Source organism: Alnus glutinosa, chromosome 12 (genome assembly GCF_958979055.1).
Source record: "Alnus glutinosa chromosome 12, dhAlnGlut1.1, whole genome shotgun sequence".
Classification (NCBI taxonomy): Eukaryota; Viridiplantae; Streptophyta; class Magnoliopsida; order Fagales; family Betulaceae; genus Alnus; species Alnus glutinosa.
Genome location: NC_084897.1, coordinates 11735757 through 11752202, shown reverse-complemented (window position 1 = coordinate 11752202; position 16446 = coordinate 11735757). Strand labels below are relative to the sequence as shown.

Sequence of the window (16446 nt, the reverse complement as noted above, 5' to 3'; positions counted from 1 at the left end):
TATTTTTTTTTATTTTTTTTTTTTTTATAATAAAATTTTTAATTACTTGTTTATGTAATTTTAATCATGGTCACCCCTTTTAATTATTTTATTGGGTATTACAATAAATATGGCGTGGTGTTTTTCCTGCTCATGGGTGTGAAAATAAGCCTGAATTTGTTTGGCCTGGAAATGGACGGACGAATTGCGGGGTCGTGGTGGTTCTATCGGACCCCGAATCGGGCAAAACAAAACAATGCACCTCAATATGTCGAGGTTTTTGGCCTGCTCATGGGTGTGAAAATAAGCTCGACTCTTTTGGTATGGGAATGGGGTAGAAGCATTGCGGGGGTGCGGTGGATCTATAGGACCCCCAATCTAGCAAAGAAACCCACCTTAATTCGGTGAGGTTTTTTGCTCACTTGTGTGTGCGAAAATAACCTGGCAGAATTTACAAGAGCGACTCATATCTAGTTGAAAATCTACCAATTAGTCTAATCTCTTGTCACTTCACTCGTACCCAAGTTAGTGATCTTAGAGGTAATGATGGTCTTGTTGATAGAGTTTGTGAGGATTTGCTAATGGGGTTGTAATCGAGTTGAGTATTAAATGTTCAAATTTGATTTGTTTAATTTTATTTTGAACACGAGTTGAGGTCATACTTACCACCAAGCTAGATAAGCTGTTCAAACTCAGTTCCTTTATTTTTCAATCAATTTCGAGCTCTTTCACAAGCTATTCAATTGACTTATTCATTTATTTCATAAAAGTAAATCATCATTTATATTTTTTTAATAAATCTATGCTAATAATTAGTTACTTAATTATTGTTGATATTTTGTTATTTGAGTTAATAAGATAAATTAATTTTTATTTAGTAACTTAAAAAAAAATAAAAAAAAATTAACTTCACAAACCATATATTTATAATAAATCATACATAATTTTGTATCATGAAATTGATTATTTATATTGTATATTATAACCTTAATTAGAATTTTAAATAATCCAATTTCGAGTCTATATTTATATTTTACAAATATATATGTACTCACAATTACAAAGACCCAAGTTATATATCTATCAAACTAGAAAGAGAATTTCTAAGGTAAAAAAGTAAAAAAAAATAAAAGTAACATTATACTAGCTTACATGAGTTGAGCCGAGAAGTGGGAATTACTACATTGATTTCCCTGTTGCGTGTTTTTTTTTTTCTTACTTTTACTTTCATTTTCTTATTTTTTTATCCCTTAGTTACTGCCACGTACCACTATCATCGGAGAATAATAATACGCTTTTTATGCATCAATTCCATCCTCATTCCATCTTTTTAAAGGTTATGGAGCGTAATTTTCATAACATTTGGTGCATGGAAATCGACTTTTTGTTTAAGAAACCATGACTTGTAGATTTTGGGGATGGGGTGATGAATAGAATTATTCACATGCTTTTGAGACACTATGACGTAGGGGTGGCCATTCGTGTTTGCGTGTTAAAACATAAGTATAAGACTGTATAGATTAACCCAAACTAGATTCATGTTATTAAATTGGCCAGACCTCTTAACTCTTAACCCGTTAATCTCGTGTCGAGTTCGCGGATTATGTCTAATTATCTGGCCTAGCGTTGCATATCGAGTTTAGATCGTATCAAGACATGAATATAAGACTATATACAGGTTAATCATAATTCAATCAATTTAAATATTAAATAAACTTTAGAAACAGTGAAAGCACCGAATTTAGCAAGCGAAAAGGGATTTGCATAGAAAGTAATTTGTTGGTAAGCATTCGGTGTTTTTATAAGCTACATTAATAATAAACTCTTGTGCCGACCAAGTAGGACGAGAGGAAAGAGCCACACGTACTGCCATTAAAGCTCATCCTGCAAATCAAATATAAGAGCTCAATCATGTTTCAACAACTTGTTACAAAAACTTATCAACAAACAATTACATCTCAAATCCTATTAACTAATTCCCATTCTTGAATCCTTGTAATGCTAGTAAACACCATTTGCTTCTCTACCATCTCTATCTTTTCATTTCCATCCAGTTTTGAACAGAAAAGTTTTGCTTTTGTGTATTTGACATTAAGAATAAATAGAGAAGAAAGAGAAGGATGCTCACATGATAATCATCCAAGTGATCACGACGATGATACTGCATATGAAATGTCCAAGTTAGAGATAAACAATCATGAAGGTGATCATCAAACAAATGGAAAAATAGAAGAAAATCAAGAAAGAGAGCAAGCACATCATACAACATACCTTTCTGTATCTGTCCTTATATCTATCTCGGTAGCGATGATCATGACCCCTCTCTCTTCTCCTCCTTTCACCTTCTTCTCTTGCTCTTTGAGCTTCCTGCTCAAGAAATATTTAAAGCCTCGAGTCACTTAAAAAGAAATTCAACCAAGAATGAAAAACTCTCAGAAATTGCATCCGCAGTTTGTAACGATAAGAACCTCTTCCTCTCGCGCTTTTCTCACTTGCTCTGCTTTCTCAAATGCTTCTTTTTCAACCTGATCTCCCAGGACAAAAGAAAAAGAAAAGAAAAGAAAAAGATATTCAAACAAGGAACTGCTATTTAGCTGGTCAATTATGACACTGAAGGCTAAGGAGAAGGGCAGCACCTCCCTATTGGCAAATACTTCCTCAACAACTTGTTTCGCATAATCTGGGTCGTCACAGATCAAAATGTTGTCGAAAACTGACCCACCCTTAACCTGCATTTCGAAGCACATTCATCGTATAAACTGTTAATGCTTGCAACACAATCATCAGGCCTTCTAACATAGCAAATTGAGACTTATGCCCTACCTGCCAAACTTCAATTCCCACATACTTGATTGGCTTAAGCACATAAAGATCAGGGTCATCTTCAAACTCTGGATATGAAAAGAGAAAACTAGGTCAATTTCAATCTTTTCAGACCTGTAGTCCTAATTATTTTACATCCTGACTTGAACAAAAATATATAGATATGCTTTTGCAATACCTGGATTATCAATCCAAGGAATCTTCCATTTCCCTTTATAGTTGGGGTTTTTAATCTTCTGTCAAGTCAAAAAGGGCAAGTTTATGAGAAACTGCAACAATCAAGCCTCAAACTATATCTGTACTTCTTGAGCTTAATTGACATACCTTGCGCTTCCATGGTCCTTTATATGCTGGATTAGGTACCTTTGAGGGCTTCCATATACCATCCTCTTCTTCATCCCAATTATCAGGCTAATCATGGAAAATAAAATGTGAGATCCCTTCTTTTGTTATTTTTTAATGCTTTTCAAAGGCATCGTGTCATAAAATTGCAGCATTCAACATCAAACTACAAAGAGAAAGGAGGAAGCAAAAAGAAAAACAAAGCATACACATGGCTTGGATTATGCTGTGATTCTTAAGCAATAAACAAACCTCTTTAGCTTTTGGGTCGGGCACTTCGGCTGGAATTGAGTCATATCCCTGAAATACCAAGATAAACATTAATAGAAGCACATAATTTATGCGGTACTGATACAACATAGCCAGTAACTAGGAAGAAAAATACGAATTCTGAATACCTCAGGTTTGATGCCGTTAGGATCATCAATATATTCCCTATCATCCCAGTCTGCAGGCTGTGAGATATGGAAAATGACACTAAATTTTTAGAAGATCAATGAAAATTGCTAGAAGGATATTGTAATGTGAAAATTTGAATCTCATATGATTCTGAAAATTGAAGTTTGATAGTAATCACCAAAGGGTTATCAGAGTTAAATTATTAAGTACTATTTGAGTATCTGAGCTCAAGGAGATACCTTTATCGCATTGACATCCTTAATTTTCCGTGGGGGAAGAATATCCCAATCTGTATACATGCTTCCAGAATCCCTTTCCCGATTGTCAATGAAGATGCTATATGTTGCATCAGGCCTAAGAATAAATGTATAAAAATGAGTAAGCTTGTCTGTTTCACATTCTAAATCCTTCTTCATGGGGTAATTTTGGCCCTGGTAGGAGAGTATAACATGGAGCTTCTTTGTCTGCGTGCCACATATATCTGGTCCAAACATTAAACTACACAAACAAAACATGAATGTCAATTAGTACAGTATGAAGGGCACAAGAGAAAAGGAAAACAACATGCTAAGCTTTTGCATTAAGAAACAAACCTGTATGGAGTGTCCCCGCCAAATTTCTTTTGATTCACAAATCCAGAGAGAAGCTTTATGTAGCCACCACCACATTCAATATCCTGCTCAAGTCTTAAAGAATATTGAACGACCAATGTTCTGTTCTTGTTGCTGAAATCTGGTATCTTTGCAGATATGGCATAATGTTTCGCATCAGAAGATGTCTGAATACCTACAGAATTTTATGTATCATCAGAAAGCTACATTAATTACCTCGGCCACAAAATTTACATTATTAAAGCTACCATATTCATTAAACAGAAGAAAAAAAATGCAATTGGTCCGGCAAAATGTAAACCATAAGGATGAAAGCATTAGTCTCATGGACAGCCCCTACTTTTTTAATGACATGGTTTCTACAATACCCAGATTTTGCTTTCTACCACACTTTGTCATCAATTCAAGTCATTAATATTTTGGCAAAAGTGGCCAAGAGTCCTTTTCATGCACCTATTAAAAAGCTCTCACAAAAACAAAATCTAAGTAATTCAAAAGTATTGTCTACTTTTAATATAAGACCTAAGTGTCACCCTTTCTAAGCTACTTAAGTTTTTATGAGTCATACTTTTTTATTATTGTTTTAAATGCTAGGAGCTTCTCGATTCATGTTATTTGGTATTTTCTTCGATTTTAATCATGTTTGAGAAATGCTACATGCACTTCGAAGTACTAACTCTCAAATAAACACTTCTTGACGTGATAATGAAAATCACCATTAGATTTGGATGGATCACTATTAGATTTTGAACCCAATGGTGATAATCACTACCATGTCAATAGTGTACACTTGGGAGTAAACAATTGGAAGCGCAAGTAGCATTTCTCATCAAGTTTTATCGAAATAAGGGTAATCTGGTAATTTCAAGATTTAATGGAGTGGGCTGTAACAGAAGCCCATGAGTTTGTCTTGTGCTCTGGGTTTTAATTTTTTTTTGGGTAGTTTCTTACTTGGTTTAGCAATTTTCTTTTAATTATTTTTCTGTTTTATTTAGGAATCCTAGTCTTTGTAGGATGACTCGGAATAGCCTATGGAAAAAACTTGTGTATTATACAAAATACAGAAAGAATACGTTTTAGAGAATTTTTCAGAAATTATATGCTTTGTGGATTGTGTGATGCAATTCAAAACTCTAGGTGTGATGCCTAAGGAAATGTGATTCCTAACTTCTAATTCTATTTATCCTCTTGTTTTTGTGATGTAGCGGAAGCGATAGAATGTGAAAGAGAAACTGTATTATCAATATACAAACACGAACACACACGTTGATAGAGAAAACCGAGATATTATTGATAATAAACTTGAATGAATTTCTAACACAACTGTTCCTCTATTTATAATGAAACCATAAAGCTTCTAAAAGGGAATAAATTTCCTGCAAACGGAAATAAAACAAAAGAATGAAGAATAAGCTAGTTATGGCAAAACTTAGTGCCAAAGAAAAACTTATTTAAATGGATTATTCTTTAATCGTCACCTCACTCGGCTATTTCTTTTCTTGATTAATATTCTGCAATAATCTGTCCTACATCATTTAGTTTGTTTATTTATTTTTTTTTTATCAACACTTATCTAAGGTCTAAACTCCCAGAAGGTCGGTCAGAAGCAGATCTGAAAATAATCTTCTTTTATATCCTTAAACACCATGGACTAAACCCTACCCTTTTCCCGTTTCAACCCATCAAAAACTAACCTACAAAGAGGGCAAACAGCCACCAAAATACTACACAACCTCTGAACAGTCCCCAAAGCCTTCCACCCCTTTCTTCTCTCCCCAAACCCTAACCCTTCTGTTGCATCTTTCCAAAACCTAAACCCTAACATTTTTACCACCGTTTAACCACCAATAATTTAGCTCTGATCAGCATGAAAGATTCTCTTTACTGCTGTCCTACTGATATCACCTTTGAATTTATTTGTTTTATTCACTAAATCCAATTTTTTTCAAGTTTTCTCTCAATATTACTTGTTGAAATTTGATCCTAGTTCTTAAATTAACCACTTCTAGAAGCATTATACATCAATCCATTAAACAAGAAAGTTTGCATTATAATATGATCATCTCTCAACTCCATTAAACATGAATTAGCTCACTTACATATATATGTATATCCAAGCAGCCTTCATGTTTAACAACTTATAACTAAAATTTTCAAAAGTACATATTAGAAAATCCCAAATCTGTTCTTAACAGTTTAAGTGGGGAATTCATAAAGTTTGCAAGCAAGATAGCTACTGACAAATTGGCTAAATGCTTTTTCTGCGAATGGATTGTAATATTAATGAGAAACACAACTAGTTTACAGAATAGTAATGGGATATTTGCAATTAATCATTTTTTCCATTTCAAGAAATATTTTTCATTTTGGAATATAATCAACAACCAAAAGTGAGGTTATACCTTTATCATCTGGATCTCCCGACCACTTTCCAGCTGTATGTTTAAAAGAACCTGCTTTTCCTTCACTCTTTTTCCAATCTGACTTAACCCAACGGCTTTCCCACCCATCTTTGTTCAGTTCAAACACCCAAACGGCCAAAAGAAAGAAAAACAGAGTTAGGAATCCAAGTGCAAACCCCCAAAAATAACTGGCTAAGACAAATTTTTTTATTTTTTTTTATTTTTTTTTCTGGTTGAGAACATTTTAAATTTAGAACAGGTTCTAAGTATCCAACAAAAAGTATTATTAAATATTGTTCAACTCTAAGTTTGTTCATTCAAAAGATCTAGTGTCAAAGAGGATGGATAATTAAAATAATCATCTTGCAAAAGCTCTAGTTTGAAATTTTTCCTCTTAGGGGGCGGCTGATCACCGCTCTCTTCGGAAGACCTCTCTATCTAATGGTTGATTTTTAAAAAAAAATTGTACGAGAAGAAGACATGAAAAGGATGTGTATACTCTTTCTTTGATCATATGGCTTACCTAATGGTGCAGTTGGGTGTTGAATTTTTGAAATTAGAATTCAATTTTTATTTAATGTGCGAATTTTAAAGTTTGATTTTTTAAAAAAAGTTGAATAAAATATAATTTATTTTTCAAAAAAACAAAATCAGAATCATATTATTTTTTAGAATTTTGTTGCCCAACACACCAAAAGGATTTTTAAAATACTTTTGACTAAGTAAGTCATTTTTGTATTTAAAATAAAAATAAAAAAATAAAAAAAAAAGGCCTGCATCAAGTTTACCTGATTAGCCTTATGCATAAACAAGCTTTTCATTCATTTTAAAGATTAAAAGAAAAGAATATAGGACCCAAAAAGAGAAAAGATAGCATAAGAGGTCAAATTTAAAATCTTTTTTCCATCCCCTACTTTCTCAACCGCCAACAGGCCAAAACCCAAAACATTTTTCTCAGTAAAAAACAAAAACAATATAAAGTAGAAACAGCCAAAGCAAAAGTATGAAAGTAAGTTAATTTTAAACCTAGTACATGTTTAGCCATACCCACGTGGCAAAATAATAACATTCATTTTGCCTTTTCCAAATTCCAGCAACCGAACACGGCGCACCTAGGCCCTAGCTGTATAAGTAGAGAGTGAAAATTTACCTTGGAAGCTCTCTTCAAAAATGACTTCTGAAAGCGAAAAACGTGTGAGAAAGGAAAAACACAACAACACTAACACCAGCTTAAGCCTTATAAGCTTATTAGTATTAAGCTTAAGAGCAAAAGCTGAAGAAGCTAAAGCATGCTCCTCCATTTACTACTGCTGTACACTCCCGAGCTCTGTCTGAGAGCTTCCCTTGCCTGCTAGCTTATATAAACAAAGCTTGGTTCTTCTTTGCCCTCGCTTCTCTCTTTAATTACACTTTTACGACTTTTTTGTCATGCTGTCCACTGGCCAATCAGAATTGAGTGTAACGTTGCACTAGCCAACCCAAGCATTTCCTTGACACTATGTAGGGCCTTCAGTCATTTTCGTCCGGCCACTTCTTCTTCCCCCTCTTTTTCTTTTTGTTTTTTCTTTATATAGAGACTAGAGAGGGGACTATTCGTTTTAGCCAATATAGTTGTGTTGAAGTTGAACTATTTAATACGGGTAATGCTATTTAGTAGATTGTTATATAACTGTCATATAAATGGGATGATGTGACGGTGAAAATCAGCATTTAAAATAAATGATAATGACTTATAAAAAAGAATCAATTGTATAATAGTTATATAATAGTCTATTAAATAGCATTTTTCATTCTATAATGATATATTTATAGAAGATAATGTGGGTTTGAATGTATATTATTGTTTTGCGAATTGAAAAAAGAAAAAAGAAAAAGGGGTATTAGATTCCTAGAGTTCTAATTCATTTGAGGTCGATGCCCAAGACACATATTATGAAATTCTTGAATTAAAATCAATTTCAGCCACATTTGAACTAACAAAATATCTCAATCCACTCACTCAAATTCAAGAATGGCCAACAATATTATTTATTTATTTATTTATTTGTATTTTCCATGCAAGAAGCAAGTTAATTTGATCCAAAATAATTTGTACTTGGTCTATGATGTAATGCCTTAAATGTAACGACCCATTTTTTGCTTCTCTAAACTAGACTTCTCAGGAGATCGTCTATCCTGGTACTACACTTGCATAAGCACACTTAACTGAGGAGTTTTAATAGGTTCATATTCATCACGGCTTTAAAACGTATTATTGTCAAGAAATGTGTAAATATACATATAAGCACATCACATTTCCTATACCTAGATGAGGTGGGACGTCACAATCACTCCATCTTGGGATTCAGCATCTCCACAAGTGCTCGGAAGCAATCCTCATGGGCTTATGCACACTCCCCTATCTTAAACTGGATAATGACTCTGATACCATTTATAATGACGTACTCTCATATTGTGTCGTTGATGGTGAGTCGTTATACTAAATATTATCATTATTATTATAGAATTATATTTATGTATGTAAAATGCACAAGAAAATGGGTAAAATTGTTTTTGCTGTTCATTTGATCAAAATCTTTTAGAGTAATTGAACAATAATAAACTTCACAAAAGATTGAATTTAACCACTAATTAAACTAATGAGGATGACACTGGTTGATTTTGCCAAAACGGAAGGTTTTGTAGGCAGTTTTCAATTTTTCCTTTTTATTCAAACCAAAAAAAAAATCAAATTGGAATTATAAAATAATTTTAAAAAAAAAATATGAATATTTTAAAGAAAATGGATGGTTGAAAAAATGTTTCCCCATCCCAATAACCCAACCAAGACGGCAACGCTCTAAATACGGGCAGTGACAAAAGGGTATAACTGAAAATTTGTTAAAAGGAAGGGGCATTGCTTCTTCTCAGAAGACTTTTGGGTCTTCTTCCCTCCCGTGTTGACTCTCATAGAGTCTTCCCTCAAGACTCAAGTCCACGGCGAAGGAGTGTGGAAAGAGACAATAATAAATGACTTTCACCACCACTTTCCACAATAACTTCTTTTTTCTTTTTCTTTTTCTTTTTCTTTTTTCTTTTTTCTTTTTTTTTTTCTTTTTTTTGGGCCAATGACATCTTTTATTTGTTAGAGCAATAGTAGCATATGCCATATGATGATTTTTAAAAAAAAGTACAAAATAGCTCTCACAGCAGATACTCTAAATATACATGTTTTCCTTGGGTAGCTATAGTGTTTATCTATGTATTGGAAAAAAAAAAAAGTAGGAAATAGAAAATGACAAAAAGTAGGAAAGAGAAAAAAAAAAAATAATAAGAGTAAAAAATAGTATTTAATTGATATAAGGAAAGATAAATGAATCTATTGTGAAATATTTTTTTATTGGGAAGCAAAAAGTAATTTTGTTCCCTAAATTTAAGAAAAATGGTTGGATAAACTGCTGCTAGTGCACTTACACCAAAAAGCAGGCCCATGAGTTTTATCATATATATATATATATAATAATGTTATTTAATATCCTGACATACTAGTTTTATACAATTTGATAGTAAAATTCAGTATTAAATTAAAACTTGTATGAAAAAGAAAAAAAAGTTATTATATGTCATTCTAATTATATAGCATTTGTATGATAGTTTATTAAATAATATTTTTTTTTCATCTAAAGAGAGTTTTATCCTGTTATAGCATTTCCAGCAATAATAGCCAAAGTAGTTATTAGAATAGTACAATTTTCTACTTTATCTATTGCTTTTTCTATACTCTCTCCAATACTCCAACAGATTATTTATTTTACTCTCTATTTACATTTAAATATAATGTTTTTGTTCTTTTTTTTAATTATATTCTTGCGTTCACTCAATAAAAAAGAAAATATTATAAATTTCCACGTTCTTTGAGCTACACCATACGAGTGTCTTGGCCAAATTGAATATCCTAGCAAACCCTAGAAACCAAACAACTCCTCAACAGATAGCAGCAATTCTGCAAAAAGACAAACAAAAGTACCACTACAAAAAAATCACTAGTTATTGACCCTTTTTTTCTAGACGGTTTTAGAAACCGTCTAGAATTAAACATTTCCATACGGTTTTAAAAAACCGTCCATAATGTAATAAATATGGACGATTTTAGTAAACCGTCCATAATTATACTGACAGTTTGAATAAAACCTTCTGGAATTAGAAATTTCCAGATGATTATGGACGGTTTGAAACAAACCATTTGTAAAGTTATATTTTTGGACGGTTTCTTTTAAACCATCCATAAAAAAAATGAAACCATCCGGAATTAGAAATTTCAAACTGTCTGTATATTTATTGATGGTTTTAAACAACCCATCTGGAAATTACTATTTCCAAACGGTTTGTTTCTTACCGTCGGTAACCTTATTTCTAAAAATTGATATCGCAAAATATCTCTCTTTGGATCAAAAACTTCCTTCTCTCTCTCTCTCTCCCGGCCCTCTTCCTCCTCTTCTCCAGCGCTCTCTCTCACTCAGTCCATCACTCTCTCTCTCTCTCTCTCTCTCTCTCTCTCTCTCTCTCTCTCTCTCTCTCTCTCTCTCTCTCTCTCTCTCTCTCTCTCAGATCAATCCCTAACGTCCTCTTTTCCGGCAACACCCCGACGCCTCTCAACCCGGAATCCCCACCCCCGACGTACACCAGCCGACGCCCAATAAAGGTAAGTTTTTTTTTTTTCCTTTTTTATTTTTATGTTGATGATGATTTGCTATCGGTGGTTTAGGGTTTTAAGATTAGGATTTTTTTAAAAAAAAAAATAGCTTGTACTTCACGGTTGTTAGGCCTGCTTGGTTTATTGGCTCATAATTGTCTGGTTACTGGAACATTATCCTATGATTTTGAGTGTATGGTAGGTACTTGGGCCTACTTGGGAAAATCAAAGACATTTTTTTTTTTTTTGGTTGTTGACCCATAAGTTTGTTCTCTGGTTTCCGGAATATTATACTGTGGTTTTGAGTGTGCTTGGACGTTCCAAGTGGAGGATTTGACGAAAAGGATCCTTTTAAGAATGTCTTATAAAGGCAATGGTTGTTTCAATTTAAATAAGTAGGGGGGATTGCATTGCATTTGCATATTTGGGTTTCTTGTTGAATAAAGTCCTTACCAAAAAAAACAAAGGTAAAGAGAGTTTGGTTTGAAGAGTAGACGTACCTACAAGCAACAAACTACACTTGTTATGTTTCAGATTTCATTTCTTTCTTCTGGGCCTTTTTATATTTCATTCCTTTGTTCTGGGCTCGACAAATTGCCAAACACATCAGCTTACAGTCTTCCACTTGTCTTGTGATAGATGATAGATGCATACATATGGGATACAAGAAGAAAGAGCATCCTATTGCCAAAGCTCGATTCAGAGAACATCATTTTGCCAAACGTACTCATGGATGATTATCTCGTAGAAAAAAGAACATACAAGAAACACTCAAATACCCGGCCAACAAGATCGATGGTCTCTCGCTTAGCTCTGTCTCTCTCAAGCTTGTAGGAAAATGATTTAACATAAAAGAAGGATTTTTTTCCTGTTAGGGTAGAAATCCGATGGAGGAGAAAAGAGAAAGAAAAACAAATAAAATATGTTAGAATGAATCTTACGTTCTGTTTTTCCACATATATATAGAATTATATTATAACTCTTTATGAAGAGCTATATCACTTCTCTATACAATATTACACTTCATGAAGAATTATATTACTTTTCTATAATCTCCATAGAAGTTATCACGTACATTCCATGGGAATGATTTGGTGTGGGGATGACCACACTAAATATGGTGTGATTACCCCTACATCTACATCTCTCACTTGATCACACTATAACATTTTAGCGATACACTTTAGTATGGCATGGAAATTACTCGATCTCAACATAATGCCTTTCAAATAGATTTTACATTTATGTGAGATGTAATATATGTACCTTGTTAGTGTCATCTACTCTTAATTGACCATTATTTTAACATAGAGCAGAAGTGCATAAAATCATTTTTTCAGGCGTCCCCGGATCGTCCCGATTATACACTAACCTATGTAGCTATCACTTAGGTATATCTCAATCCCATTGTTGCTACATGTTCTCTAAATTTTTCTAAAGACAATCCTTTCGTCATAGGATCAGCTACCATTTCAATTGATGAAATAAATTCAACCTTTATTTCACGTTTCTCTACTATATCTTGAATATAGTGATAATTTATATCAATGTATTTACCTTTAATACTATGTGCTCCACTTTTTGTTAAAGAAATAACAAACTTATTATCACAAAACACATTGACATGTCTATTAGTTATACTTAAATTTAGACTTTCAATAAAACATCCAATCCAGATTGTATTACTTATTGTTGTGCTGCATGATATATACTCAGCCTCTATTATGGATTTTGCAACACAATTCTGTTTCTTGCTAAACCAAGAAACAGATGTACCACCAAATAGGAACACTTAACCATTTGTAGATTTTCTGTCATCTGCATCTCCTGCAAAATCTATATCTGTGTATCCTACAATTTTTAGATCACTTATACCGAAACATAACATGATGTTTTTGGTACCTTGCAAATATCTAAATATTCACTTTAATTTACTACTTGCTTGTGTGCCTTCCCTAAATTGAATTGATATCTACTCACCAATCCTACCGCATGACAAATATCAAGTCTTGTACTTGTCATAGCATACATGAGACTACCCACTGTCTGAGCGTAGGAAACTAATTACATTCCTTTAATATCTGTCTCATTTTGGGGACACATCATTTTACTCAAATGTTGACCTTTTGAAATAGGTGTACTTTAAGGTTTACAATTATACATTTTAAACTTTTTAAGTATCTTTTTCATATATTTTTCTTGATCCAGGTATAATAATTTTGAATTTCTATCTCTAGAAATTCTTATCCCCCAAACACAACTAGCAGTGCCCATGTTTTTCATTTCAAATTTGGATGCTAAGAAAATTTTAGTTTTACTAATCATATATGGGCAATTTCCAGTCAACAATATGTCATCTACATATAATGATAATATAGTTAATTTATCGTTATTTTTACACATATAAACACAATGATCTAGTGGACTTACCTCGAAACCATTTTCTAGTATAGCTTGGTAGAATTTCAAATACCAATGTCTTGAAGATTGTTTTAGTTTATATAAGGTAGACATTTTCTTCATTTTCATCTTGTTCAAATCCCTCAGGTTAAATCATATAGATGTCTTCTTTTAATTCTCCATTTAAAAATGTTGTCTTCACATCTATCTGATGTAATTCTATATCCATTTTAGCTACAATAGGCGTGATTATTTTGATAGAGATGAACTTTGCTACAAGCGAATATGTATCTACAAAGTCTATACAGGGTTCCTAAGTAAATCATTTGGCTACCAATCTAGCTTTGTATTTGTCAAGGCTTCCATCTGCTTTGAATTTATTTTTGAGTATCCACTTGCATCTATATTACTTTCCTTTGACTTGGTAGATTTGTGAGTTTCCATACGTCGTTGTTCTTAATTGAATCAATCTCATCATTCATAGCTTTAATCCATTTATCAGCATCAATGCTATTCATTGCTTCTTTAAAATTCATTGGATCATCTTGTAGACTTATGTCATCTACACTTAGAGCATAATGATATTTAAGTATAATTGATGGACGCCTTTGTGTTTAACTTCCACTGTTTTTATCTTCTGTATCCATGTGATATAAATCGTTATATTTCCTTTTAATACTCGTACTACTTTGAAGATCTCTCTCGTGTGTGTTGTTTAGTGGATAATATATTGACGGACGCTCTACGTCTTGAAAAAATGTGAGTTTCTCTATAGGAGTGATTTAATTGGTATTTTCAAGAAATACAACATCCCTACTTTCTATCAATCATTTTTCAGAATGATAAAATCTATAACTGCTACCATTATATTCACATATTCTATAAACCTGCATTCCCAGGTTTTGCTTTTTAATTTATCTCTTAAAGGTTTTTGGATAAGTACATGTGCTCTACATCCCCATACTTTAAGATGTTAGACATTTGGTTCAAGGCCTATCCGATATTCATAAGGTGTGAGTGGCTTTGATTTAGTTTTAACTCTATTAAGAATATATGGTGTAGTTGATAATGCCTCTCCCCAAAAATGAACAGGTAAATCAGCATAGGTCATCATAGATCCAGTCATTTCCATCAAAGTTCTATTTCATCTTTCTGCAATGCCATTTTGTTGAGGTTTATAAGGCATAGCAAATAAATGTCTTATTTCATTTTCCTTACAGAAAAATTTCATGGCCTCGTACTCACCACCTCTATCATTATGCATGCTCAATTTGTTTTGACGTAAAATGGTTTCCGTCGTAAAATAGTTTCAGAAAGTCATTTTTAAGGAAAATATTTTTTCCTGAAAGCATTTTCCGATATTTGGTGCATATAAAAAATTACAAATATTTTTTATATTTTCATTCAATCATATTAACTTATAAAAATCAATTTTTATTCACAACATATAAATATTAATGTAAAATAATATAAAAATCACCGGTGATGAGATTTCATCACTGATCAGCAAGACTCCGGGATAAAGGCCGAAATCTGGACAGTTTCATCAGAATTTAGGTTGGTCGGATTCTGGTAAAAATGGCCGAAATCTGGCCATTTGTGCCGAAATCTTTCCAGAATGGCCAAATCCCAGCTAGTAGGCCGGAATCCGACCATTCTGGTCGCCGGAATCTGGGCTGACCGGATTCGAGCGAAGGTAACCGAAATTCGATGACAGTGACTGGACGTTGTCGGATTCCGGCACCGGCCAGATTATGGTGGTGATCGACTGCTTGAACGTGAAGGTCGACTGTATTGTTTAAAAGAGCGTCAAATGCGTCTGTCGCATGGGAAAAATAAATCATTTTCTGAAATTTTCTAAGCATTTTTTGTCAAACGGAAATCATTTTCCGGTTGACTATTATTTTTGCCCCCACCAAACATCAGAAAATGCTGAAATCATTTTCTAGAAACTATTTTACACCGAAACAAATGAAGCATTAAGCTTTTTATAGATCTACCTAATTATTTTTCAACTTCTAATTTATATTCTTTAAATTTTTCAATAGCTTTAGACTTATGTGTAATTAGGTAGATATGTCCATATCTGGAATAATCATCAGTAAAAGTAATAAAATATTTCATTCCTCTATGTGATTTAGTTCTTAAAGGTCCACATATCTTAGTGAATTATTTCCAATAGTTCTGTTGATTTCCAATGTTTTGAAAAAGACTTATTAGTTAATTTCCCTTTAATACATGATTCGCATATATTGAAATCTTCAGAATTGATTTTTGGTAATAATCCACCCCTGCTTATTCGAATTAATTTATCTTTATTTATGTGACCAAATCTTAAATGCCATAAGAAGAAACTATCAATCGTCACAGTGAAATAATCAAAAATAGATATTTTATTATCAACTTTGAGAATTTACATATTGTCTATTTTTATACCATTTACTGATATATTCCCTCTTCTAATATGCACCTTTCCTCATTTAAATTTAATAGTGTATCCTTTATCATCTAATACGGGTACATATATTAGATTTCTACAGATACTTGGTACATACAAAACATTGTATAAAAGAATAATAGACTCATTGATAGAAATCTTACATTTTTCTTCACCTAAGACATCACTGTAAGATTGTTTCCCACGTAAACTTTGTGTTCACCGACTGCTTTTTCTTTGAAATCTACAAAAAAAATCTCGACTTCTTATGATATGTCTTGTTGCCGGCAAATCTATCCTCCATGAATTTGTAGTCGGTTCTACCATCATTACTTCAGTAATTGTCATAACAATTTCTTTCCATTTCTTGCTACTATTGTT

General features: G+C 32.8%; 1 protein-coding gene across 1 annotated transcript; it reads right to left on the bottom strand.

Moving 5' to 3' along the window:
• Positions 1–1719: 1719 nt before the first annotated feature.
• On the bottom strand, positions 1720–7898 carry LOC133852169 (calreticulin-3-like). Its single transcript, XM_062288862.1, has 14 exons — positions 7707–7898; positions 6557–6664; positions 4137–4329; positions 3783–4041; positions 3543–3599; positions 3397–3444; positions 3127–3213; positions 2981–3038; positions 2803–2870; positions 2616–2708; positions 2448–2504; positions 2251–2346; positions 2108–2140; positions 1720–1863 (listed from the first exon to the last, which is right to left on the bottom strand). The coding sequence occupies exons 1-14, from the start codon at positions 7855–7857 to the stop codon at positions 1852–1854; spliced, it is 1320 nt and encodes a 439-aa protein (XP_062144846.1). The 5' UTR covers positions 7858–7898; the 3' UTR covers positions 1720–1851.
• Positions 7899–16446: the final 8548 nt, after the last annotated feature.